This window comes from Ammospiza caudacuta, chromosome 1 (assembly GCF_027887145.1).
Source record: "Ammospiza caudacuta isolate bAmmCau1 chromosome 1, bAmmCau1.pri, whole genome shotgun sequence".
Taxonomy (NCBI): Eukaryota; Metazoa; Chordata; class Aves; order Passeriformes; family Passerellidae; genus Ammospiza; species Ammospiza caudacuta.
The window spans coordinates 126,555,800-126,582,525 of record NC_080593.1 but is presented as its reverse complement, the minus strand read 5'-3'; the positions used below and the strand labels follow the sequence as shown (position 1 = coordinate 126,582,525).

At 37.7% G+C, this 26,726-nt stretch overlaps 1 protein-coding gene across 2 annotated transcripts; it reads left to right on the top strand.

The window, feature by feature from the left end:
- On the top strand, nt 1-26,726 carry SNX16 (sorting nexin 16). 2 transcript variants are annotated; one of them, XM_058810164.1, is made up of 9 exons: nt 1-40; nt 4,485-4,949; nt 8,900-8,986; nt 12,304-12,452; nt 17,002-17,071; nt 21,557-21,693; nt 24,547-24,663; nt 24,925-25,060; nt 26,467-26,726. In XM_058810164.1, the coding sequence occupies exons 2-8, from the start codon at nt 4,578-4,580 to the stop codon at nt 25,028-25,030; spliced, it is 1,038 nt and encodes a 345-aa protein (XP_058666147.1). In that variant the 5' UTR covers nt 1-40; nt 4,485-4,577; the 3' UTR covers nt 25,031-25,060; nt 26,467-26,726. The 2 variants fall into 2 exon arrangements, with proteins under 2 accessions (XP_058666147.1, XP_058666138.1); XM_058810155.1 differs by lacking the exons at nt 1-40; nt 26,467-26,726 and adding an exon at nt 1,317-1,422 and having other exon boundaries at nt 24,925-26,440.

Here is a 26,726-nt window from a genome sequence, read left to right as displayed (position 1 = left end):
GCGGTGGCGCGGCGGAGCGGGGCGCGCGTGGCGGGAGCAGGTGAGCGGGGCCGCCGTGCGTGCGGGCGGGAGCGCCGGCACCGGGAATCAGGGGAGCGGGCAGGGAGGGACTGAGGCAGCGGGCAGCCCGTGCGGGAAGGCCGGGGAATGGAACCTCCCCGCTGCCCGTCCCGCGCCGGACGAGAACGGCCCCCGCCGCCTCCGCGCAGCTGTCGCAGCTCCCGCGCACCTGTGGGAGGCGGCGGCGGGCGGTAGCACCGCGGGGTCCGGTCCCGCTCGGGCGGGACGGCGGCTACGGAACCCCCCCGTTCCCCGAGGCGGGGCCTCGCCACGCCTCCAGGTGTTTCCTCGGCCGGTTCCCGCAGCCGTGCGGAGGCACCGGGAGGGTTCCCCGGGCCTGCCGGTGTCACGGGCTCGGGGCCGCCCCTGGAGTTACGTAAAGCGGCAGCGGCGGCGCTCCCCGAGCGCGGCCCCTCGGCGGCGGGGCCGGGCCGGGCGCTGCCCCGGCGGTGCCGGCCGGTCTGCCTTGGGTCTGCTCGGGTTCAGAACCGCCAGAAGCGGCGCTCCCCGACGTGCGGGTTTGCTGCGAGGCACCCGCGGCTGCTTCCAGTTCCGTAACAGACTCTGCGGGGCAGGAGTTAGTGCTCTGTGTGTGAGGTGTGATAAATAGCCCCCCCAGTTTAGCTTCATAAGCAGGTAAAAAATGCTGTTAGGTAATTTGGCTGAAATCGGCACGAAATTATTATTTTACAAAATCATGAAACCTAAGTCTGGAAGTTTGTTTATATATTCCACTCGTTCTCTAGCTGACTTTCCTCAGTAGCACTTAAACCCTAAACATTAGAGATCAGCTTGTGTGCGTTGCCCTAACAGAGGCAGAATATATGTAACCAGATCACACATAGTATTGCATAGCTAAAAGTCTTATAAATCCAATTACAACTGTTAAGTACGGATTGTTTTGTTTCAGATCTTTTATCCTGGAATCGTGTGGCTTACATCTTTCTCACTGAATATACAAGCCATTAGTTTAAAATGGTCTGGATCTGCGATAGCTGCAAGCTGCAGGCAAACCCTTTTTAAGTGGTTTTATTACAGCCTATTTGCCTCTCCCGCAGAAAGGGAGGCGGCTGCTGTAAACACCGGGATAAGTCGGTGTCGTGCTGCTCTTGTAGCATGTGACGGCCGCGTTCGCGGGACTGTCCTATCCTGTTTCAGATCCTGCAGTTCAGCCCTTCCAGCAAATGTTCTCTTCCTTCTCTTTTCCTTCTTAACTCGCACTTGGGAATCAAACTAAACAAAATACATGTCCCAAACAGGAAGCAAATTTCTTGCAGAAAGTCAAGTAAATAGCTAGACAAGAAAGTGCAGTGTCTGGGGTAAGAGCAAACTGAGCACACAAACCCTCCTTGCTGCACCGAGGTAAGTAGGGAGTGACTTGGTTTGTCTAAAAGGATTCTTTTTTTAAATGAAATTGTTCTCAGTTCCTTCTATTGCATGAATTGGCATTAAACTATATTAGTAGGTAAGGCTGGATTCCTAGGGCTGTGACCCTTGTTTGAGCATTGTATTTTCTTCTGATATTTAGTAGTCTTCATAAAGTGCAGATTGATTTGATTTTGCACCTTGTTGTAAGTATTTTACATACTAGGAAATTGTGATACTTCTACAGTTGGATTTATGTATGTATTTGGAAATGTGTTAGTGAGTCTGGTAATATTTTTGTATATTTCTTTCAACTTTTTTACAAAACAATATTCAAGTTAAGTGAAGCTGTGTGCTATTTGCTCACTTGACCTGACATTTCTGTTACTCAGAGAATACTTTCCTGTTACTTTTTAAAGTTAGAGGAATCTCTGTGTGACACAGGTAGCATCAGCCCCTTTTATTTTTCTGTGGGTATGTTTCCTGTGTCAGATTGAGTCAAGAATGGCCTTCAGAAGAAAACAGTGTCATCATCACCTTAAATACTCATCGACTCACAATTTGGGGTGGCCTTGCAGAGAACAAAAGAGACTAAACCAGAAAATGTACCCTGGGAGCAGGCTTAGTGTAGAACAGCTGCTAATAAGTATCCAGGCCGTCGTACCGAATTAGAGCTGGTCTGGAGTGGAAGCTGCTGAAGCACAAGCAGTGCAGGTGTTGGCCTTCTCAGCACCAAGGGCTTTTTCCTCAGGGTGGGCTGTGGTGAGCTCTCTTGCTTGCCAAATTGGTGCAGCTGCTCAGAAATTCGTGTGCAGTTAAGAGTAATGTGTAATAAGTAAACAAGCTCAAGATAGTGAGTTCTTGACTGGCATCTCACTTGAAGTGAAGAAGTTCTTCTAGGAAAGACTGTTCACAACTATTGTAACTGGTAAAAATGTCATTGTGGGGTTTTAGGTTTGGTTCTTTGTGAAGTGATGAACAGCACAAGGTTTTTTTAGCATCTTAAAACTGCATGAACTCCTAGGTTAGCTTCAACAAATAGCCCCTGAGATGTGAGTTTATTTTCCACTCCAGGTTCACAGTCATGCTATAGAGGATAATCACTTTTTACATATAGATAGATTTTTTTGTAGTCTAGACTCGTTTAGGTTCTTCCTTTTACAGGAGTTTAATCCTATACCTCCCAATAACATATGTCCCACCCAGTAGCTGGGTGGGACATTGTTTAAAGCCATACTCTCAATTCTTGTGCTGGTAGTATGGAAGAGTCACTGAAGTGGCAAGTGAAAAAGTAGTTACCTTTTTTAGTGTTTCATTTAGATATTGTTCAGAGAATATTAGTAGAGAAAATTTATCAGACAATGCTTCACACCTTGCATAAAGAAAAATTACTGCAGAGCTTATTGTTTGAGGCAGAAAATAGATTTTCTTACTGAGATGTGGGTGAAAAAAGGGATTTAGATGTGGTGTAGCTCCAGGAGAACATCTTGTCCCAGGACAGGTGTGACTGGCTTCTCTCACATGGAGTGAGGCTGAGGCAGGTCAGGTGTCTGACACGTGGCTCCCCTCCCACAGCCAGGCACAGGGCTGTGCTGCAGCAGAAGCTCTGGATGCTTCAAATCCCATCCCTGACCAGCTGAGTGAGTCAGCAGGGGTGTATGACACTGACAGTTCAGCTCCCTCAGATGCTGCTGAGTGTCCAGCCACATTCCACAGTGAAGCAGAGATATTCATAAGAAATGACTGCCAGTTTGAAATTGTTCTCCTGGTCAAGTTAACTGAGTTTTCTGACAGGCAGTGTGTGACAACTTCCTGATGTAGCTGACTAAGTTTGTTTTTCCTTTACTCAAGGAATTTGTTCAAGAGAATTTTTCAGTCTTCCTCATGTTGGTTCATTTAAAATTTATGTCTTTATTCCTGTGCTCCAGTATTAATTTAGAGCAAGACAGGGGAAGCATCACTTCATACTCACAGTGAGGATTCTCATTTGGTTTTACTGCAGTAGGTGATTGATTGTCTGGTGTGAATCAGGTTGGCGGTTTCCCATTTCACAGCTTCCTGCAGCCTCCTGGTTGATTAGTTTATTCCTGGGTAAATGGATCATGGCTCAAATCCTGTTAATCCAAAGAGGTGGCATTTAATTTGCATCTTGTAAGAGCTCATCTTTGGGTACTTTGTTAAAGTGAGGAGATGGTGCCTTTTTGGCAGTTTCATACTGCTGTCTTAATTTTACTTTGCTTTTTTTCCAGAAATGTATACACATGCACACAAAAGACTCATTTGAAATGCTTTTGTTGAAGAAAAAAATACTAATTTTTTTTTTTTTTTTTCTGTACACCTTTTTTTTTTCCATTTTAGTCTTCTGGAATGGAAAACCACCTGCTGTAACAACCCTGCTTCTATTGTGCATGCTTGTAAAACTTAATTGCTGCAATTCAGACTCCAGAAAATGTGCACATTTTACATTGTGACAAATGTCTGCAACATTATATACAATAGAGTTGTTTTGAAAAAATATTTTGCATTGGAAACAGATCCACTGTACTTCAGTGAATGTGTAATATGCAAATATGTTTTCACCTAAGTTGTTTACTGTCATGTCTTTTGATTCATGCCGTGTATATTGGTGCCTGTGTGTTTGGCTTGCATGGTCTGCAGTGGATGTCTTACAGAACCAATTCTGAGAAAACCTTCTGTACTGCTTAGATAAAACAGTCACTGAAGCTACTTCTTGTATGCCAGAAAAATTGCTGACTCTTTGGATAAAACCAAATAACACTTAATTCTTAAAGGACAAAAGGATTTTTCTGTTTTGTAATCTTGCTTTACCTCTTTGCCATTTTAATAGCTGTGGAAGACAGAACTCCTGTAAAGCTGTCTGTCAAATGGGTGAGATATAACCTAAGAGCACCATTTTATACAAGCTAGATTCTTTGTGAAAGTGTTTTACCATCAATACTGCTATGTACCATCTCAGAGCTAATACAGATTCTTTCCCAAAGCTCTTAGTAGTGCTTTGATTTCAAAATGACAGCAGTATTTTCTGTCCTTAATTGCAGGTGCTGTTCCTGAAAACAAGAGCAAACATGGTTTACACAGTGAATGAAGCTTAAATTCCTGGACCAAAAACTGAGGGCTTGTTTTCATGAAGGATGGCAACACCATATGTTCCTGTTCCTATTCCTATTGGAAGTTCATCATCCAGCTTTACAAGCAGAAACCAAAGAAGTTCTTCCTTTGGGAGCATTTCAACGAGTTCGAGCTCCTCGAAAGGACAGCTGGAGGACTCTACAGTTGATGGTCTTAAAAAGATGAGTGTGCCTGACCAGATTGGTTCCACATCATCTGCATGTAGCAGTCCCCTTGTTAGGACTAAATTTACAGGTCTGGATACATCCATAGAATACAGTACTCAGCCTGTAGAAGAAATAGAGCAGAATGAAGATTCCAGGACCTGGGAAGATCGACCATCCACACCTACTATTCTGGGCTATGAGGTGATGGAGGAAAGGGCAAAATTCACTGTAAGTTTTGGGCATAGTAGAGTTGATCCTGTAATGACAAGATAGCAATTCAATGTGCTTTGCATTGTCTTTCAGGAATTAATCCTGCAGTTCAGGGATGTTACCAGTTTAGCTTTAAAGTACTTCCTGACAGGAAAATACCATTCTTGTTATACAGGTGGGAAAATAGGGATTAGAAAGCAGTCTTTTCTGTAATTGTGTATGTAGAATAGAAGGAATTAATTCTGTTTCATGTATCAATTTCTGCTGGAAAAGTCAGGAATTCCTTGCAGCTACAATTCCTTATGAAATTGAACTTGTGTAAGTTCTGTGTAATTAAACTTCTTAAGTAAAATGCAGTCTTCTATTTGACATGAATGATAAGAAACCTTGATGTTGGCCCTCTGTAGTTATAAGTAACTTAGAACATTCCTGTTAAAGTGCAAACATGTTGGTTTCACCTTCTTGCCCAGCTCAGTTTCTAGTAAGGGGAGATCTGTTCTGCAAACAGACTGGGAAGTTGCTTATGCCATATCTTGTGCCAGAACAGCAGCCTAACTGCTTTGTATTGATTTTTCTCAAAGTGCACTGTAGTTGGCAGTTCATTTTTTTTGTCTGCCATAAATATATCAGTGTACTTCCACATTTGTTTCTCTGTGTGTTGTTGAAATATTTCTTTGAGTTTATACAATGATGCTTGTGGGATTGATGGCTGTTTGTTACTGATTATTAATTATATTTCCTGAGATGAAAAATATTAATTAGATAAGGAGAAGGAAATAGCTTTTTTTTCTCCTGTTTTCTTATAGATTAGAGAAGAGCAGAATCTTTATGACAGTTAGAATAGTAATGAAATCAAGATCTTTTAGCCAAAAGTTAAGTAATGATGCTTTTTAATTATTTTAGAATGATACCTGTCTTTTCCTGAGATTTTCAACTTCTAACATTTTCATGCATGTTAGCATAAGAGAAGAGCAAAATTTTTTTCACAGGTAAATTTAAAAAATGTTTTAAATAATAACCTTCAAAACCAAAACAACAGTTGATATTGCTATATGTACAAGGATTAGTCTGCAAATACCACAGAATCATTTAGGTTGGGAAAGACCTCCAAGATCGAGTCCAGCCTTTGGTCACCCCCCTGACAACCAGATGATGGCAGAAAGTGCCACATCCACTCATTTCTTGAGCATCTCCAGGAACAGTGCCTCCACCACCCCCCTGGGCAGCTCATTGCAATGTTTAACCACCTTTTCCATGGAGGAATTCTTCCTGATGTTCAACCTGAGCCTCCCCTGGCACAGCTTGAGGCCTCTTGTCCTGTCACTGGTTGTCTGGGAAGAGAGACTGACTCCCACCTGGCTACAGCCTCCTTTCAGGTGGTTGTAGGAAGCCTCCTTTTCTCCAGGATAAATGTCCCCAGCTCCCTGAGCCACTCCTCACATGACTTAGCCTCTGGACCTTTCACCAGCTTGTTGCCCTTCTTGTCTTTCCTGAAGACATTGCCGAGACATAATGCAGAGTGCCTGCAAGGTGTTCTGTATTAACAGTGAGGACTTTGTCCCATTATTGTGTGTGGAAGGCCAGGTCACGGTACAGGTGAAACATTCTTCCATTGTAAAATGCTTGGATGCATTTTTGCTCTTCCTGATCTCACTTCTATTGCTGAGTTGGTTTCTGAAACCACACAATTAACTGTTTGTTTTCAGTTGCATGTTCTGCATGCAGGTTGCTCTTGTGCATTAAAGCCAGCAAGTAATTAGTCCTTAGAATTTGAGTTGCTTTTGCAGTGCTAAATCAGTGAGATTTAGAAGACAGCAGAGGACTGTGGAAAGCAAATTAAATCACTTGTAAAAGAGAGGAGACCCAATTGCTGAATTTTTTGTTTACTGTTGGTTGCATCTCATAGTTTCCAAAAATAAGAATCTGATTTGGCTTAATGATGTCCAAGCTTCAGGAGTTAAAATGACAATGCATGTTAGAGTACGTGGTTGCTGAAGCTTATGGGAGAGAAAACCTAGGCTGAAAAATATCTCCTTGTAAACATTTAGTCTTAAATGAATTTGAGGTCTTGGAATGTTCAATGAGCACTTGTTTCTTTTTCTAAAGCCAAGTAAAAATGATAATGAGATGCTGAATCAGCCAGAGAATGTTGCCATATATGGGTGTGTTTTCATTGATGATTTTTTTATTTATAGAGCAAAGCAATTCATGATTGAGTGGAGTAAAATGAATTTGTTGAATTAATTTGCGATTTTTACCCAAGATCTTGTATGAAGGAACTAAGAGGTGTTTTTTAGTATTCTAGTTCTTACTAATTGCAAACCTTAAAGAAAAGCCAAAAAACACCCAACCACCTTTTTTTAAACTTTGGCAGGAAAACCAAACATGTTTGTTTCAGGTTGCCCATAATTTTGAGGCCATTAATCATAAGTTGATTGCACTCCCTGTTACAGTTAAGTTCATTGTAATCGGTGAACTTTTTTAAGTTATCCAATCTTCACTTGGAAGTTATTCCTTTTTTTCTTGTATACATGTTTAAACAATGCTTTGCAGAACTTAGAGTAGAATACAAGAATAGAATACTGATTAGCAAGTAAATTTGCACGCATATTCCAAAGTTTCTTGTTCTGTGTTTTAATGTGTACTAGCAAAGAATCTTCACAATTTTACATTCATTAATTTTATTTATGAAAATAAAACTGCTTATACTTTTAGTATGACAGTAAAGTAATAAAATATTTGGATAAGCATTTAGACATAAAATGCAAGGCAGAAAAAATATATTTTAATGCTGGTTTTGTAATCAAGTCCTGCAGCTTGAATTTTAAAAGGTAATAGCTTTTTCCTCTGTCACAATCCATGACTTCCACAGATGATGTGTCTTTAAAGTGAAATTGTGTTTAAAACATAGATAAGAGAAGTACTTACTGAAAAATTGCTTTTGATTTGCACCATAGTTATCTGCAGTTTCTGTAATTATCTGGAAGTTAATATATTATGGAATACAAAATTGCTAGAAACAGTCTCAGACCTGTACAGAAGTTGGCTAGCACTGGGGTTATCACATGTTGGGACTGCAATAAGAAAAATACACTTATCAGCTGAGACAACCTGCTGTAACAGCATGAAATACTGCAGAAGATTTTAGTATGTAACAGATTAGAAAATGTTTTAAATAGGATTTGGTTAAATGAGGGATCATTTATCATTATGGTTCTAAAAATACCTTTTTCTTTCTTGTATTATATTTTTTACACACAGACTGGGAAAAATAACCCAGTACAATTGAGAGTACCTGTCTTTCCCAACGTTGGAGAAAGTAAGGTTTTGACATTAGACACTGTTTGATGTTTTCTAGTTGAAGTTGTATTGTTGGATTCATTGTGTTCAGGCATTGGAATATTAATCCTCCTAGAAAGTAATTTAGTGTTATCATTATCATCATTGTTTTGTTGCTTATCCATTTGTTTTTAAATAGGAGTATGGTACTGCTGTGCTGTTGTCTTGCTAAATCTCATTCAAAGTATCCATTACTTCAGTTACACAGTCATGGTATCATTCTGGTGCAGTTTAATAGTGAAATCTTATTTACCTGGAAAGACTAAACCTAATGTTCAAGACAAATGCAAGGGAGGATGTAATTTTATTCTGCATCATTTCTCCTTGTGAAACAAGTCAGATGAGACATTTTGAAGCAATATCAGACACAGTACCTGATGATTAACAATCACCTTAAAAATAGAGAGGCCTCCAGGATCAATGAGTAAAACTGTAATTTTGCAAAGGTTAAAGTAGATCACAGAAACACACTTCCCTTACTTTTTTCATAGCCCAGCCTTTTGTTCTGTTGGCAGTAAATTCTTTCTTACAGACAGAAATAGTTATATGTATTTAGGAATTACAGGAACTCCTTCCAATGCAGTGTGAAGTTTTGCACATTTTTCTTATATTTCTGTCTTTCCACACAGGTATACAAAATACTGGTGAAAAGAAGTCCAGAGGAAAGCTGGGTGGTGTTCAGACGGTACACAGATTTCTCCAGGCTTAATGACAAGGTGGGGATTATAAACTGGTAAATTCTCAGCTCTCTTACCTCACTTCTTTCATGTCTTATATTTTTGTCACATCTTCTATTTTTTTTTTCTGATTTTAATGCACATAAAACACATACTGTATTAATAACTGGAAAAATATGATTCCTCACTTTTTCACAGATCATTAAACAGCTGATGTAAAGAAGATGTAACAGCTTCATCTGAAGCTGTTAGTATGCTTCAAACTTTATATTTATTCCCAGTTTATATGATAAAGAAATTAACTCTTGAATATTTATCACCCTGCATGGAAATAGAACTAGGGGCTTGTATTCTCTTGCAGGAATGATCCAGTAGTTATTTAGGTCTTTTCTGTGTAACCAATTCTGATTTTGTTCATCATAAAACTGAAGTTTCGTGAACATAAATATGTTCTTTGTATGTTGGTCAGTCTTCAGTTGTTTTTAGTGTCTTCAAAGTTAATAGTGAAATACTGTATCAGATCTTTAAAGATGGAGGAAACACCAGATGAATAGGAATTCTAGGTCAACAATTTAATACTCTTAGATTACTTAAAAGGAAAAAATGCTTGTCTGAAAAGCACAGGTTTTTATGATTGGTAAATAGTATTTAGCTATCAAAAGTAGAGAAATAATTGCACTTCCTTTGTCCGCTGTTAACTCCTAACAATAATCTTTCGTTGCCAGTTCAGCACACTTTCTGCTAGAATGTTCTTTCATGTTTCAACATGAACCTTATTTCTTTACCCATTGTGAGGGATTTTTTGTACAGGTTATCACTTTGGATTTGTGTGCCTAATCAACTAAGAGCTAAATTCGGCTGAGATTTTGAAAATGGTTTTGGACTTACAAATTTCTCTGTGTTCTTGGTTTGACCTATTTGAGTATCTTCTAGGCTACCTTTGAAACACCAGTGATGTCTAAGACTAAATTGCTAAGTGTGAATTAGTTTAGAGATTTCTTTCTGAAGAAATTCCTGTCTTAAATACAGTCTGTCTTAAATTAAAGAATGTCTTGATATTGGCAAAGGCCTAACTTCTTTTGAGAGAATGATATTGGTATTTCAACTCAGATTTTGGAAGTCAAGTCATACACCAATTTGCATTTTGATCACCTCCGTTGACTTAATGTGGTTGTTGGTGGTTTGAAAAATCAAAATGCCGAAATATCTATCAGAATAAATACTTAAATTTTTACTCATAAAGCCCTTAGTCTTTGCCATCAAATGTTTGGCTTTTACCATTATTTCTAGGTATTAGTATTTCTGTTAAAGGAAAAAATCTTTATTTTTTAAAATTTGTGTCACTGTCTGAAGCTTTTTCACCTTTCAGTATGCATCTAAACCATTTACTCTTTGGTCTGTAAGACATTTTACTTTTTATAGTATAGAAATATCAGCTCTAGGAGCTTAAACATACCACCATTCAGGAAATATTAAAGAATTACAAAATAGTAACATAATAATAGTTTGGAAACACGTGATGAAATGGCCATTCTTAAGAACCAAGAAGTTCACCATTTCTCCCCAAGACTGTGACTCATGTGATGTGAAATGTGTCACATGGTGATGTAGGAAGGAGTAGGAAAGGTGCTGGATCCAAGCAAGCAATCATGGCCAGAATAAGTTGTCTGACCCATGGGTTTTCCTGCTGTGTCTGAGGAGCACTCAAGAAAGAATGCCCCAGGACTGTGCTGTTGAAAATTATCCACTGACAGCAGCTGGGTCTTACCTTCTTCATCCACAAAAGGAGTAACCTGTAGGTGTATTCTCTCCTTAGAATTAAATTCTGTGATCCATGTGACCAGACAAGTAAAAGTTACCATTCAGCAAAATCTCTGTGTTTGAACCATTTCCCAGCAATGGTTGTCTGCACTCTTCTGTACAACGAACAGGAACTCATTTTGTTACATTCTGTGGGTTCTGTCCTATTCCAATACATTCTTATATATATGAAATTAACGATAACTTGGTAAGAGATGAAGGAACTTTGGAGCACCAAATATAAACTTAAAAATATAAAGAAGGGTCTAATATCAAGATGAAATTCAGTATCAGGAAAACATACTTAAATAATTAAATTCAGAAATAAAGAGCAAGGCTTTGACAAAAAAACATTCTGTAAATAAGGAACCAGAATCTATCATGGGCTGTTTGAATAAACGATATTTGTGTTGTTTAAAGCGTACCTCATGCTGTGAAACAATAGTTACATAAGCAAAGGTGATCCATTAATGTGCTTCTTCCTTCAAAGTGTGTAGAGAGATTCTATTTGATGTGCAGTATCTGTTCTAAATTTTCTAAAAGTTAATCTGGTGAAAGAGCTGTCAGTTATAATTTTCTATCACTGCAACATTCATATTAATCAGTGTACACAAAACATCTCTGACAGAAGCTGGCTAGATCCTGTATTCAGAAAAAATGATGAAACAATTCTTGTGGCAGCTGAGATACCAAATTTTATAAAACCTATTTGCTTTTTCCTGTTGGTTGTAAATCCTCTCCCAGATTTTTCTTTGTCAAGCATAACTTTGAAAAATTGTTTTTTATCAAAAAGTTAAAGTTTTTTTGATTATCATGCATATTAGAAGAATAATTGTCACTTTTGGAAAGGTTCATTGTTGTATAATTTTATGCTTTCATTCACTTTATGTTTTATTTCTGAATTCAGAGAAGAAATCTGGGTATTTCTGATGTCAGCTATACCCCGTTGCTATTTAAGGACCTGAGAAATGCAGTTTTGCATGTTACTAGGGATTGAGCCATACTTGCATATTGAAATTTTATTATTCTGGGTGTACAAAGAACTACTTTTTACAAGAAATATCTCATGCATGTGTTGTAATTTATTCTTCCAGCCCCCTGAGAAAGACAAGTTGCAGAGTTGTACATCTGTCATGGGGTTTTATTCTATATATGTGTATATGTAGTAGTTTTTATCCCTGAATACTTTACAAGAAATACCACTGAAATTATTTTTCATTGATTTTTTTTTTACCGTTTTCTTATGTGTAGAGACTCAAAGGTTTTAAATAGCAGACTCAGACATTAAATAACAAAGCAAAGGTTTTCATTCCTATTTTTATGTGTTAAATTTGAGGAAAAATACAAAGCACTCGACTGCATAAGGCAGCAAGTGACAGAACTGTGTCTGCAATTTAAGTTGTAATTTGGATTTTCCTTATGGTTGCGACTTGTCTTGTGCTTGAACTTTACCAGAAGTCAGAAATGTCTTATAAATCTGAGTAAAGTCAGTGCCTCTGGCAAAATTAGTATTTTTCTCAAATTTTTTCTTTTTTTGTCTTTAATTTCAATTCCAGCTAAAAGATATGTTTCCAGGCTTTCGGTTGGCCCTTCCGCCAAAGCGCTGGTTCAAGGATAATTACAATCCTGACTTCTTGGAAGATCGACAGCTGGGGTTGCAGGCATTCCTCCAGAACCTAGTAGCTCACAAAGATATTGCTAACTGGTAGGTGATTAGCCTTTGCTTGTTCATTTGTGGCTTTGTTCCTGTCCATACTCCTCTTGTACAACTCCTAGACTCCAGCAGTGTGCCTTCGGGCGGTGTGGTGAGGGATTTCAGTAACATTCATGCTGTGCATTTGGTCATTATGTCAATTATTCAGTGTCCTTTTAAATTAGTCCCATCTTAGCAAAAAAAGTGGAACTGCAGTATTTTGTACAGGGATAACTAAAAGCTGTAATACTTAAAATGTTAGAATAATTCCATGTTTATTCCTAAAACATTACTTCTCTGTGTATAATGCAGAATTGATAATATTGTTAATTTATACTAGGTGTGTTAGGCTTTCATAATGTAGAGTACCTACACTATTATGCAATTAGTTCTTAAAATGTGTATTAAACTAGAGGTTTTTATTGACATGGCATTAAAGCAATTTACAGATTCCTGTACATAAGTAAATGTAAACCACAAATCAAAAAAGTCTTAATAGTTTAAAAAACATAATGTGTTTAGGCCAGCAAAGTGCAAAGATTTCTTTCAACAGTATCTTTTTTTGTACAAAGTGGGAGATTCTTCCAAAGCAGGAAAATGAATAGAATGTAATTCTGACAAATGAACTGTAAAATAATTTTCTTACGGACCAGAAGAGAATTTAAGTAAGCGACTTGCTAGAGGCAAAGCAGTTCATTTTAAAACCTTTGCCAGCATTAGAATTAAAAAAGGTTTTAAGGTTGCTATACTAGAGATTCTTTTAGGAATGAGTCTGAGAACCTGTCATCATCTGAAGCTTCATTCAAAACAAAGAGTAAAAAATGTTCTAAAGCAAACCTAATTCCCTCAAGACTTTTAAAGGAATAAAATGTTAAAATTTTCAAGTGCTGGTGTGGGACTGTAAGACCATGTAGTGCTCATGGCTACTTTAGTTTTTAGTAAAAGCGCTATTATTATTGCATTTGACATGTTTTTATAAGGCATTCAACTGCTGAGTCTGGAAAACAGGGATTTGTACATTAGTCTGACTTTGGTACTTCTTGTAGTAAAAAAACCCCCAAAGCAGGTAAATAAAAATGATATAATGTCCTCTGTAGAGACAAACGAGTAGTTATGACAGGGCTCATATGAAATAGTTACAAGACAAGGGGGAAAGGATTGATGGAAATTTAGGGGTAGTACCAGTGGAATGTTAGATCACAGTTGTGGACACTGATGTTCAGGATTATCTGGAGAATGGAATGAACAATGAAAGCACAAACTATTGTAGAAGGATCCTGAGGTACTGAGTGACTTACATCAATTTTTGTGTCTTGAACTGGAAAGTGACAGTAAGTACACCCATACAGATTCATGAACTCAGCTAATTTTTCAACTTGGAAAATAACTATTGGTAATGATACCACTAGTTTGCTGAATCAGTTCAGTACTCAGCAATAGTCAAAAAAATTCATTGAAATTATTAGAGAAACTTAGCAGGGGGAAAAGAAGTTACTGCTCTGGGAATCTGAACTGTACTTTCAGATAGTTCAGTGCCAAAACACAGCATTCCATCTCAAAGGCGTGTCTGTCAGAGGTACAGAGAAAGCAAGGAAGAGCAGAGGAAGCTGCAGAAAAACTTCCTGCAAGAAGTGTTCTCTTTAGTCTGTTGTGTTAGGTGAGCAAACAGGGTGTGTGAAATCATCAAAGGGGAGAGGGAAGGTGAGTAAGGAATGTTAATATTTTGATGATTCATAGTCATCCTGCATTATGTCATGCTGAGTGGCAAAGCTTTGTTGTGAGATGTCATTGGCAAAGCTTAATAGGTTTAAAAAAGAAATGGGGCTCAACTTATGAGTTTCTGTGTAAGTAGCTATTAAATATGATTATATGGGTGAGGTATGCAGCTGAGAAGTTTAAAAACTTCCTAATAATTAAATTACATAATAATAGGTGTGCTAAAAAGAATCAATCTCATCCCTAAATGTAACTTTTGTTATGCAGCTGCAGACACACTAGTGAATGGAATGGACTTGCTTAAATAGATCTAAAGTCTTTCTGCTTCATATTGTTGCAGCTAGTCCAGCATTTCAGCTGGCTTGTTTGTATCTTAGTGATGATGGACCATGTTGGACAAAATAGTGTTTGTCATAGTTTAAGGCAAAAAATTCCAAACTCTAACTTGTTGACTGTGTTGGTTATCAGATACAAAAAGGAATTAAAATGTTTGTGGAATCAGTTTGTCTTTTGGCTCATGAAGAGATGGTTAACTGAAATGTGGTTTCTAGAACTTTTGTCTGTGTAGGGCTCTGCATGAAGACAAAATTTTTTAATAAATTTTATAATCTATTGATATGGTTCTAAGGTTTGGATCTGTGGAAGGTGTGAATTCTTCAAGTGATTAGAATGAAGGAGATTTGACCATCTAATATATTTACCCATTTATCAGAGAATAAATTGACAATTAATGGGAATTAATACTTGTACCTCACATGAGCAGTGGTGAGCATTTCACCCTGTTTTTTTCCTTTAAAACTCACCAAAACTTCTCCAGTTTTGCAAGTAAGTCAAACTGCTTGAGTCAGACCTAAACCAAAAAAGCCTTTTTTCTTTGTAGAGAAGTCTGGTTTACTTCTCTTCATACTTTATGTACTGTATTCACAGTGGGAAATTTGCCCTTCAGGGATAGGAAACCTCATTTGGTATACCTGTTTTTAATAAAACTAGATTCACAAAGTATTTTAAAAATAAAATGGAGGATAATATATGCAGGTGGCTATATTTTTGTTTGTGTTTTATAGACTTCTTCTCTTGTTTTATGTTGTATTGCAGATTCAGTGAAAGATCAAATTGAAGTCCACCCAAAGAGTTAAATAGTGGTCAGGAAAATTTCATACAACTGGTGAAGTGGGTGAAAGAAGTTTAACCTGCTAAACAGAATCTGGCTTTATATAGATGACAGAGCTGTCCTGTCTCCACCCTGTGTAAGAAGCTTGGAAGGGAGGAACTTGGCCAGCTTGGAGTCAGGGATGCCATGTGCTGCACTGCCCCTTGCTGCCCTCCTGAGTGCTGGCTCTGCTCCTTCCTGGAGAGGGATGGCAGCCTGCACAAGTGTACAGCAAGCTCTGTCACAGGACAGAAGAGATCCCTGTGGTACTTTAAAGGCAGAATCTTCCATTCATGAAGTGAAAGGAAGAGGTGTAACACATGGAGAGGAGAGCAGGGTCAGAGCAGACTCTCAGAGCAAAGCTAGGCTGTGAATAAATGTTCATGCCATCAGGGGCCTATTTTAGGTAAAGAAAACAACAAAGTAAATGTTCAGTGTATTTTAAATAAATGTTCTTTAGAGTCTTCCTAAAACTAAAAGTGATGGTATAATGAAATGATGGCTGTTTGAAGAAGTTTCTGCTCATTTTGCTTGCCAACCTGAAGCTGGTTGATTAGGATGGTAGCTGGATGAAAGTTTCCTTTCTTGTGTTTGTGCTTTGTGAAAACCTCAAGTGCATGTGAAAGGGTGGAAAGCAGAAAATTACTGCCTTTTGCCCTCACATTTTCCATGGGGCCCAGGTGGGAAGAAGAGACAGAAAATTAAGTTTGGATTCCCATTTTTCATTTTTGTGCACCCATTGCAGTAGGAGATGATTTAAAGATTTATAGTAGTGAGTGCAAGCACAGCATTGGTCCTAAGTTACTGCTTGCTAATTAATTGTGAATACAGTGTTCTAATTTGAGATTCCTTAAAGAAGAATGAATTCAACCGAGCAGGAAAGTCTTAAAAAGGTGGCTGAAGGGACATGTTTGGAGATGTTTCGGAGTTCTGTGAAAAGTAATCTAAATTTGGAAGACAGAATGAGACAGATGCTTAAAATACTCTGTAGTAAACCACAGGATTACACCTACTTCTTTCTTCTGGTCTTTGCAAAACAACACACAGAGGGGGATGGTAACTGTTACACAAATCCAAATGGAATGCATTAGTTTGAAATGTCTATTCAGAGATGGCTATGTAGTAGATCCATGGTACATTGTCTTCTATCATTTTATAACTTATTATTTATATAAAAATGCACACTGTATATATAAAAATTATGTGTATGTGTCAGTAGATTATGATCTTAGCAAAAGGGAGACAGGTGAACATGCTTCAGTGCTCATAGTTAAATCCCCTGATACCACCTGAAGGGGTCTGCATATGAATTTTAACAGTATACTTTTCATCTATTGCATAATACTAATTTTATAATAATAATAATTTACTTTTCTCCAGGAGAATTTTTCAAACCTCTTCAATACCAAAGTGATAAACTTGCCAATTGTCATGGAGCTACAAATTCACTGAAAACTTTAAAAAATCATAAAAAACATGTTCTAAAATTGCTTAAACATCTTCATAAGTTGCATTCTAAATACTATCCCTGGTCAACACATACAACTGAGACTTAATAGTTTGTTAACCATTCATTTGTTAATTGTTGTGAATACTTGGGAGTAAATTTAAAGAAATACCTCAATTTTTTGATCATTTTAAGTGTTGTTGCTGGTTTTGTACTTCCAGTAATTCGTTCTCTTTTACTTGGTAAAGCCTTGCAGTGAGAGAATTTCTTTGTCTGGATGATCCTCCGGGTCCTTTTGACAGTTTAGAAGAGAGCAGGGTAAGTAGGATAGAAACAGAATGCAAAAAGCAGGTGTTTTTGGAATATTGTAAGATCTGTATAATGACACAGAATGAAACACTTTTGTTTCTGTTCTTTCACAAAAATCACAAAATGTTGTGTTTCTAGAATGGGCAAAGTCTGATAAATGGTGCACACTGATTGTCTGACTGCTGTACTTCATCCCTGTCCCAAAATATATCTTCTTTTTTGCCTTTTTTGGGCCATGGATGAAGTTTGCTTTGTAAAGCAACTACTTATATAAGGCACCTACTAAATATAAGGAGAGATTTTATAATTTTATATTCAGCAAATTGTTACAGTGCTTATACCTTAGACTTCAGGTCTTTCTGGGAAATGTTTCTTGCTATAAAATCACAGAATCATAGAATGGTTTGGGTTGGAAGGAACCTTAAAGATTACCTACTTCCAACACCCCTGTCATGGGAAGGGATGCCTTCTCATGTAATGAATGCAGTTAAATTATTAATTTTCACGACCAAAATTAGTGTTCTTGCAGAAAAACTAAGCAGTGTCAAGTAGTGTTGTAAACCAGCAGCCTTTCAACATTTATATGAGCACACTGAAGTAATAATACTGTGTGTTTCAGTCTATTCTCTTAGAAATAAATTTTAGTGACATGAAGGGCTGTATCAAGGTTGTCTAGAGCAGATGATCTTAGTTTCCTTACTTTATAGAATAACTTTGTTTTCAAATTGTATATACATTGTTAGTCTTGCAGAAATCATGAATGTTAAATGATGCTCATTCAACTAAATTTATATTTGCCAGTTTGTTTTATTTTGCATGTTTGTAGGATTGCCTTGGTTCTTGTTACATTGCTATTGCATGTGAAAGATTTGGTTTTTTGTCACAAGCTCATATTTGATTTCCATACATTCCCTTTTCATCACTGATATTTAAGCTGATGATTTTTTTTTAATTACCATAATTATTTGTTCAAATAATTTAAAAAAATTAAGTGCCTTCTTCATTGAAATTTCAGTCATGCATGCTGTGGTGAAATCTGTGTTATTCTTCCACTGGAATTTAATCAAACCATTAAAACAGCTGTGCTGTTGTAGTTTTAGCTATTACCCATTTCTGTGAAGTTGTTGAGACAGCTGTTATAAAATTCTCGAAGAGATACCACACCTTTATGGAGTGACTGGGGTTGGAAGGGACTTCTTGAGATCATCTATTCCAGCCCCCCTGGCTCAAGTAAGCTCAGCTACTGCAGGTTGCTCAGGTCCATGTCCAGTCAGGTTTTTAATGTTCTACAGAGGAGACTTCACAGCCTTTCTGTTCAGCCTGCTCCAGTGGCTGACCACCAGCACAGCACAAAGGGGCAGCCTCTCAGGTCTCATGGACATTAGTGTATCCATTTTGTTTAAGTGCTCCCTGATCTGCTCTTCTCCCACTGCAGGTGAGTTTATCTTGACCTTCCTTTCTGGCTGCAGGGAAAGAATTACTCAAGGCTGTTTTTTCCAATCAACACAACAAGTCCATGGTTTCCCATCTTTCTTTTGTTGATGATGCACTTGTAGAATTCTCTTTTTGTTTCTTTTCACATGCCCTGCCAGATTCAGCTCCAGGTTGTCCTTCACTTTCATAATCCTGTACCTGTAAGATTAGACAGCAGCCTTACATTACTCCTGTGTCATCTCTCCATGCTTTCACCCCTAGCAGAGTTGCTTTTTATGTCTGAGCTCAGGAGACCCTTGCTCATCCACACAGGCCACCTGAGGCCTTTGCTTGTTGAGCTGTACTTACTGACCCTGCAGGTGATGATCCTTAAATACCAGCTAGCTCTCCTGGACTGCTCTTTGCTCCAGGATGTTTTCCCATGGATTCTTTCTTCCAAGCAGCTCTCTGAAGAGATTTTTGAAGTTGGCTCAGCCTGAAATCCATGGTTTTGGCCATGCTTTTTGTCTTGCTTCTGATTGTTAGGAGAAATCCTAAATTCCTGCATACTAAAAGCATCTATATCCATCCTTAATGTTTGTTGTTTTTTTTTTTTTTTTTCTTTCCCTGAACTGCCTTATGCAGGAAAAGCACTGAGGTTCATGTACTTATTCCTGGAGTTCATTTTTAAAGATATTTCAAAACTTACTTCTGTTTTGCCTTTCTATTGCCATCCAAAGCATCACAGAAAAAAACCTTCTAGTTTTCCTGATAATGGAAAATATGGATATCTTCTATTTGGTTTATATCTGTTATCCCAAGGACTTGCCAAAACACATTTATCTTTTCCAGGGGAGAGAGACAGGTACCTGCTCCATTAGAAGCTGATTAGCCCAAGAAATTCAATCACAGAAAAGTAGGCAAAATATTCACTAAATCTTTTTTTTTTGTCATATCCTTGGTAGTTGTTTCCACAGATCTTTTCTCAGCCATCTCTGTTTCATGATCTGAAGAAGGAAGCAAAGCTGGTTGTCCTTTCAGAAATTCAGGAATAATTAGTCCAGCCTGGGTATTAAAACTGTTCCAGACTCCAGGTGTCCAGCTGTCTAAAGAACAAGACAGCTCATTACACACTGTTCCCTTTCTCAGCTTTGGTTCACTTTTCTGCTATTACAGCATCCGTCAGAATATATTGATGTTTTCTTACCCAGTTTCAAACAGTGCCTGTGTTTGCTTGGACAGCTCATACCCAGATTGCAGATAGAGATGAGTTTTTTCCAAAGGCTTTACTCAGTTCTCAGAACAATGAAACAGTTTTCAACACTTGTGCAATATTTTTATCTATTTTGTGTATAGGAAAATTTCCATGTGCATACATCTAAAGGTTGAAATAATAAATTAAATTATATTCTTAAGGAAATAATGTCTAATTTTCAGTTAGGGTATCAGCAACCTTGAATATTTTTACCAAGAGCAGAAAAATTTACTTAATTGGCTTGGCTGAAATGGGATGACTGCTTAACCAGAGTGATAGCTAAAGCAATCACTATAAATGCTGTGTCAAGAGTGAGTTGCATGACACATGCTCTTGGCTCTAGTATATATGAATAAAGCTATTGCTTAACTCATGACTGGTCTTCAAGTGCCTGTCAGCAAAGATAAATTTGCTATTTGAGTCAATAAAATAAACTAAAATTCCATGGAAAATTCCTGTGTTATTGAATTGAAAACTCCTCATTTCTTTGTATTGTATAATTACAGGAAAACTTAATATTTTAAAGATCATGAGTCTGCTTCAGTTAAAGCAAAGGATAGTGTATTCTTGATGTTTGTAGCCTGTTCTAAAACTCTAGGACAAACAGTATCCTAACAGGATTATTCTTAACCGAGCTCATATTAAATGTTTATATTCAACAGACTCTGAGTTAGTGGTTAGTTGCTGGTAATATCAAGCCAAGAAAGCCTCCCATGTGGGGCTCTTATTTATTGAGCACATGTAAATTATTAAATGAGAATTGCACATTGCTGTTGGAAGACTTGTGCTTTCCAGTAATAGATGAGGAGGCTCTGTGCCAGCTCTTCTGTCACTTCCTGCATTCAGAGGATGTTGCATTAGACACGGGCTCTTCACGTTGGGTTTTGTGATTGCTCAGTGACAGATCCATCAGGGTGTGTGATACAGACAGGCCATGCTCAGCAGGGGAGCCCAGCATATTTGTCATGGCTGAGTAGTTAGTGTTCACAGCATCCTATTAAACATTTTCAAAATATTTTTTTTACCGGTCTTCTGATTGTCATGATTTCATATTTGTCACAGGTGTTTGGTACAGAACTGTACAGCTTTGTCTTTGTCCTGGGTAAGGAAAGAATATGTACTTAATCCAAATATTCTTCGCATCCTGGAAATATATAGATACATTGAAACTGACTTCCAAGTCATGTGGAAACAAAACTTAATGATGAGAAGAGGAAGCAGGGAGTTCAGTTTATGTTCCATATAGGCAAAAAGGTTCCAAATCAGGAACTGCTCTTCTGGTGTCTCTGTCATTGTGAGACAAACGATATTGATGGTGGTCACACGACTGACACCAAAATGGGAGGCAAGCATCAGCACTTCATTACCCTACAGTAAAATTCATACCTTTCCTCTGCGAATTCCCACAGACAGCAACACCAACTCCTTCCTCTCTCCATGACCTGCCAACCAGTCTTTTAGAACACACATCCCTATTGGACACAGCTGTGACCTATTAAGGGCAAGGTTGCTTCTACTCTTTGGTAATTAGTACAGCTGCAATTCATCAGGGAGAGGCTGCCCACAGCACCATCTCCATTCTCTTATAATCCATTCTCCCACATGATATGATTAAAGTATTTGCATTGCAGTTTAGCATAATAAATTCATCATTAAAAGCAGCATTATTAATATAGGATTTTTTTTTTATTTATGTAGCTTTTTAAGGTAATCAGTCTTAAGACAAGCAGCTATAATACTGTTACAGGTTGATATTTCTAAGAGAAAAGTCAATAAAGGCAGTCCACTGAAGTTAAAATGAAGATGCACTTAAATTTGTCTTTTAGGCTTTCTGTGAAACTCTGGAGGAAACAAATTATCGCCTACAAAAAGAACTGCTTGAAAAACAAAGGGAGGTTGAATCACTGAAGAAATTATTAACGGAAAAGCAACTTCATATTGATGCTGTTGAAAGAAGAATTAGGTATGTAGAAATTTTAAGGGTTTTAGGAAGTTAGCTCCATGAAAGCATTTTCTCTGTCTAGTCACAAGTACCAGCATTAGCTGTATCTTCGAAACCATTTTCCCTACGTAACCACATACAAAGCAATATTTTCAGTAAGCTCTTTCTCATATGCTGGCTAAAAGCTATTTAGTACAAATGACTGAGAAGCTTGTCCTATCTTTTTCCATCTAAAGTAACTGTGATTGTTTCCTAATCCTTTAAGTCCTGTAAAGATAGAGCAAGATTTTTGTTCTGCTTTTGAGGTGTTGAAAATGTGAAATGCCCTGCTAGAGATGAGTGGGAAAATTGCTTTGAGTTATAAAATTCTCTCTGTACTCAAAGCTTTCACAGAGCATAGTGATCAAGCAGTTGTATATCTGTGATAGTTTAATTTTGTTCTGAATTGCTTGGAATGAGGTGCTGCAGGTACCATTTAAATAGAATGGGATATTGTCCACTTAAACCCAAGGGAAAACAGTACCTGTCTGCTAAATTCTGAAACAGGAGCTGAGGAATTGATGTTGTGCTATCCAGTGTCCCATTAGAGCTGCTGAGTCAGTATTGCAGCATTTCCTTAGCAAAAGAGTGAATTCCTGTGGTCCCATTTGAACTTCATAGAATTATAGATCATCCAGTTTCTGCTAGACCAGGTAGTTCAAGGCCCCATCCAACCTGGCCTTGAACACTTTCAGGGATAGAGCAGTCACTTGTCTGGGCAACTTGTTCCAGTGCCTTTCACTCTCACAGTAAAGAATCTCTTCCTAACATGAGATCAGATGAAAAAAACATTCCCTCTGCATGTGTGTCAGACCAGAGGCAGTGAGGAAATTTATTTTTAAAAAAATTAAAATAACTTTTGTTTTAATACTGAATGGGTTGCTGAGTCCAGCATATCCAGGTTTACTAACAAATCACACCTTTAAATGTTCTAGTGAACTACCTCTGGAAAAGGCTTTAAATGCAATTATGGTGGCTGACTGAAAATTCTGATCAGAATACCATATTCAGGTTGTTGCTCACTCCTGAAGGCAAGTAATTGCATCTCAAAGATCCTTCCTCTGTTTGATAAGAACAGCTGCTGCCTTAAATAGTGAAATAGTCAGGAAAAGTTAAGTAACTTGCATTTGGTTAAAACATCATGATAGGGAATTCTGTGTGACATAAAATAAAAAGGTGTGAATAGCAAAAAGGGACTTGATATTTTAGTGTTTTCCCTGAAGATAGATTATGTTTTTTAAATACTCAAACACACTGCTAGTTTCCCAGACATATAAAATTAGTGAAAGTCAGCCACACAGTGTCTGAAGTCCTGATGAAAAATAACTTCTGTGACTTCTGGCTGTAAAAAAACCAAGATCACAAGTATTTTCAGTCAAGAACTTCAGCTTGTCTGATAGTCAATGAACCCAAAAGAAATGTGTCTGTCATTGGCCTTGTTGAAGTAGAATTTTTATTTGATGGCCTAACAAGAATTAAGCATCTCATGCCTGCATGCTTTAAAGGCCAGGTAACTACAATGGATGTGAGACAGAAGGGGACAGCTGGACAAGTCCTGAGACTTGCAAGACTATTAGTATTGTTATTATTATTGTTTTGCTGGATTTGGCTCAGACATAGACTGGTAGTCATGTTACAGAATGCTTTTAAGACTTTATGTAAAATGTATGCATTAAAATAAAATAACAACAGTAGTTAGAGCAATTTTAAAAGGGAAAGAAATATAGTGGTATAATTTTAAACACAAAATGGATCACAAGCTTTTGTTTCCAATTCAATGCTAAATTGATGTATGTTTTCCACATAGAGAAATGGTTTAGAAAAAAGGATTTCTTTGGTCAGTCTACGTGGCCATGTTCCCATTTTAGCTAAGCTAGCTAGACCATTTTCTTGTTTTGCCATTAAGAAAAAAACTGTCTTTATCACTAATGGAAAAATGTATTGCTTTGTGTGTGGTTTTGTAAAGTTACAGTGAGAAACTGGAGGAACTGTTGAAGAAATCTTCTTGTCATTCTTCTGTCTTCCTTTTGACTATATTTTGGTTATAATCCTTCTGCCATTTAGGCAAAATGTGTGTGGCTTAGTCTGAATGTAATTTTTCACTTTAAGTCATACACACTTCTCTGGGATTTGAATTTTGTGAAGTTACTAAATTGTCATGCAACCAGAGAATGATGAATTGGGCTGGGTTGGAAGGGACCTGAAAGATCATCTAATATCCACCCCCTGCCATGAACAAGGACACCTTCCACTAGACCAGGTTGCTCAGAGCTCCATCCAGCCTGGCCTTGAGCACTTCAAGGGATGGGGCATCCTCCACTTCTCTGGGCAACCCATTCCAGTGCCTCAGCACCATCACAATAAAGATTCTTTTCCCTAATATCCAGTCTTAACCTACCCTCTTTCAGTTTGGAGCCATTCTCCCTTGGGGAACAGTCCTGTCACTACAGGCTCTTGTAAAAAGTCTCTCTGCACCTTTCTTTTAGGTTCCCTTCAGGTACTGGAAGGCTGCAATTAGGTCACCCCAAAGCCTTTTTTCCAGGCTGAACAATCCCAATTCTCTGAGCCTCTCCTCATAGGAAAGGTGCTCCATCCCTCTAATCATCTTGGAGGCTCAGGGATTTAGAGGACTGAATTTAGTTCAGGAATAAGCAGCTGGGGCAAATAAACTGTTTAAATATTACTAGTTAAAGAAATGGGACATGCAGGAGTGAGATTGAAAGGTTACTTTCAATCTTTTTGGAGAAACTGCCAGGGCTAAAATGAAACAAACAGTTCTTCAGTGACAAATGTTTGCTGTATGGATTGGTGGTACTCTGTTCTTATCTGTTGTAGGGATTTATCTTTAGGAAAAATGACTCGTCAAATGTCAGGAGAAGAAAGTGAGTGCAGTGGTGAGGTGGAGTCTTCTGCAGTAGAAGCAGACCAGGGTACCCTGGGTGAGGACAGCTGGTAAATACTATTATTTTACTTGTATTTTAGTTATTCTTGAAGTTTGTGTTTTCAAATGTTTAGTCTTGCATTAAATCTCCACAGCTGAGAATTTCAGCATTTTACTGCACCTCTCTGCTGCATAAAGGCCCTCAGGATAGATAATTTTAGATCTGGAATAAGAGAGAAGTTAAAAAAGCTTTGTCAGTGTTTTGTGGATTGTCTGCCTAAAATGGCTCTAGAAAATCATACCAGTTTCCATTTATTGATGTGTCTTTGCAGCTCAGACAAGGAGAACCATGAGCCATGCTGGAGTGGCTCCTTGGCTGGAAATTCTGTGCCAGAAATTGAAGTTGCTGAAGTAGCCTATACCACGGATGAAGAATAGCTGAGCAGCAGCAGCTGTTACCTGGGAAAGGTTCATGTTAAGGGTGTCTCTGTGGGTAGGATCATAGAGGAGCTGTGAAGAATTCACAGAAAAGAGCAAGAATGCACATATTGAATGTTTACATAAATCCTTACAAATTATTAATGTAAGAAATATATCCAGTGCTGCTTTGATTTCAGTTTTTATCTAGCCTTTATATATTTAATATATTGAAGTCTAATAAGGGCTAAAATCAGCTAAAGTTTAGATAGTATATATACACAATTTGGCTGACTTTCCTAGCAGAATGACAAAAGTTTCACAGTAAATCATGGAACACATCTAACTCATATGTCATATATTGCCACTGTTGTGACACATTTGATGTGTTCATCTGTTTGGTATTTGTGTTTTCTTATAGCCATAAAATAATGCTTGCTGAAGTAAAGATGGACTCATTTGTGTATAGGAATGGAGAATGTGTTGGTTTTACATTCTAAAGTTGAAGAAAGTTTCTCTGGAAGTTTTATGCAATGCAATAGGAAAACTTCCAGTACCAAGAGCAAAGTAGTTACACCTTGGAATCATAGTTGGACATTGTAAAATGGTCATTTTTGCTGAAAGAACTGATCTGAGACCCCCAAAACACTGTGTATTTTCATCCCAAGATAGCACGCTGTAATATTTTTTGTTCAGTAATGCTGCTTTGAAAATCTGGGATACCTTTGTTATATACATGTAACACGTAACAACAAAATCTGTAAATTTGCCTTTTACTCAGAACACTACCTCTTACCACCTTGCTAATGCATTCATGTTTGTTTAAAAATATTCCAGATTATATGGAGGCTATTGAAAGACTTGTAAAGAAGCCATATTTTTTCCTGCACAGTTCATAACTAGATTGAATCTAGTCGCAGTGTATTTTTGTTTCAATATATTGTACACATGGGGATGTTGGTACCTATGTTGTATAGCCTATTTTTCAAAATGTATTAAGACGGGATATGCACTTTATAATTAAGACTCCATTGTGCCAAGTTCAGTTGGCTAATTGGTTGAGAAATGAGAGTTGCAGGGAGAGGATTATGTAGTGCCTTTTTGTATTTTACTTGTTCATTATTGCAGAATTTTGTTACAGTGCTCTGGGTCAGTTCTGTGGAATCTTTGATACAGCATTTTTCTGTTCTTCCCTTATTTACTGAAAGTGCCTTGTTTTATTATGCTTTTCCAATAGAAAGAATGCTGTTTTGTTTTAAATTTTTTTTTTTTTTTTGCCCTATGCCACCCACATTGTTGTTTAATGTTGTCAATATGCAGCGTCTTTGTGCTGGAGTTTTCAAAGGGAGCTTTGTACTTCAGGCTATGCATACAATGACCTTTATGCAGAACTGTATAAACCTTCCTGGTAAAATAAAACTATGGACAAAACACCTGTCTTCTTTTTTGCATTGTAGAAGAAAACAAACATTTAATCCCTTGTCAAGTAGAAGGATCAAATACTGAATGAGACATTTCTTACCTCAGAGATTTCCTGCACTTACTCAGCCTTGGTCTGAATCCTATTTTTACCAAAAGTTGTCTGCATGAAAATGAATGAGAACGCTGTGACACCAGAAACCTTACTGTACTTCTGTTGAAGGTAAAAGTAAAAAAGGAACTGATTTTTTTTTTTAATATCCTACATAAATCCTCACAGATGTTGAGTGAACTCAAT

Excerpts from the sequence above, each read along its gene's own strand:
- SNX16 (XM_058810164.1), top strand. The coding sequence starts at position 4,578 with ATGGCAACACCATATGTTCCTGTTCCTATTCCTATTGGAAGTTCATCA. Across the intron at positions 4,950-8,899 it reads AGGAAAGGGCAAAATTCACT|GTATACAAAATACTGGTGAA; the intron begins GTAAGTTTTGGG and ends CTTTCCACACAG. Across the intron at positions 12,453-17,001 it reads CACAAAGATATTGCTAACTG|CCTTGCAGTGAGAGAATTTC; the intron begins GTAGGTGATTAG and ends TACTTGGTAAAG.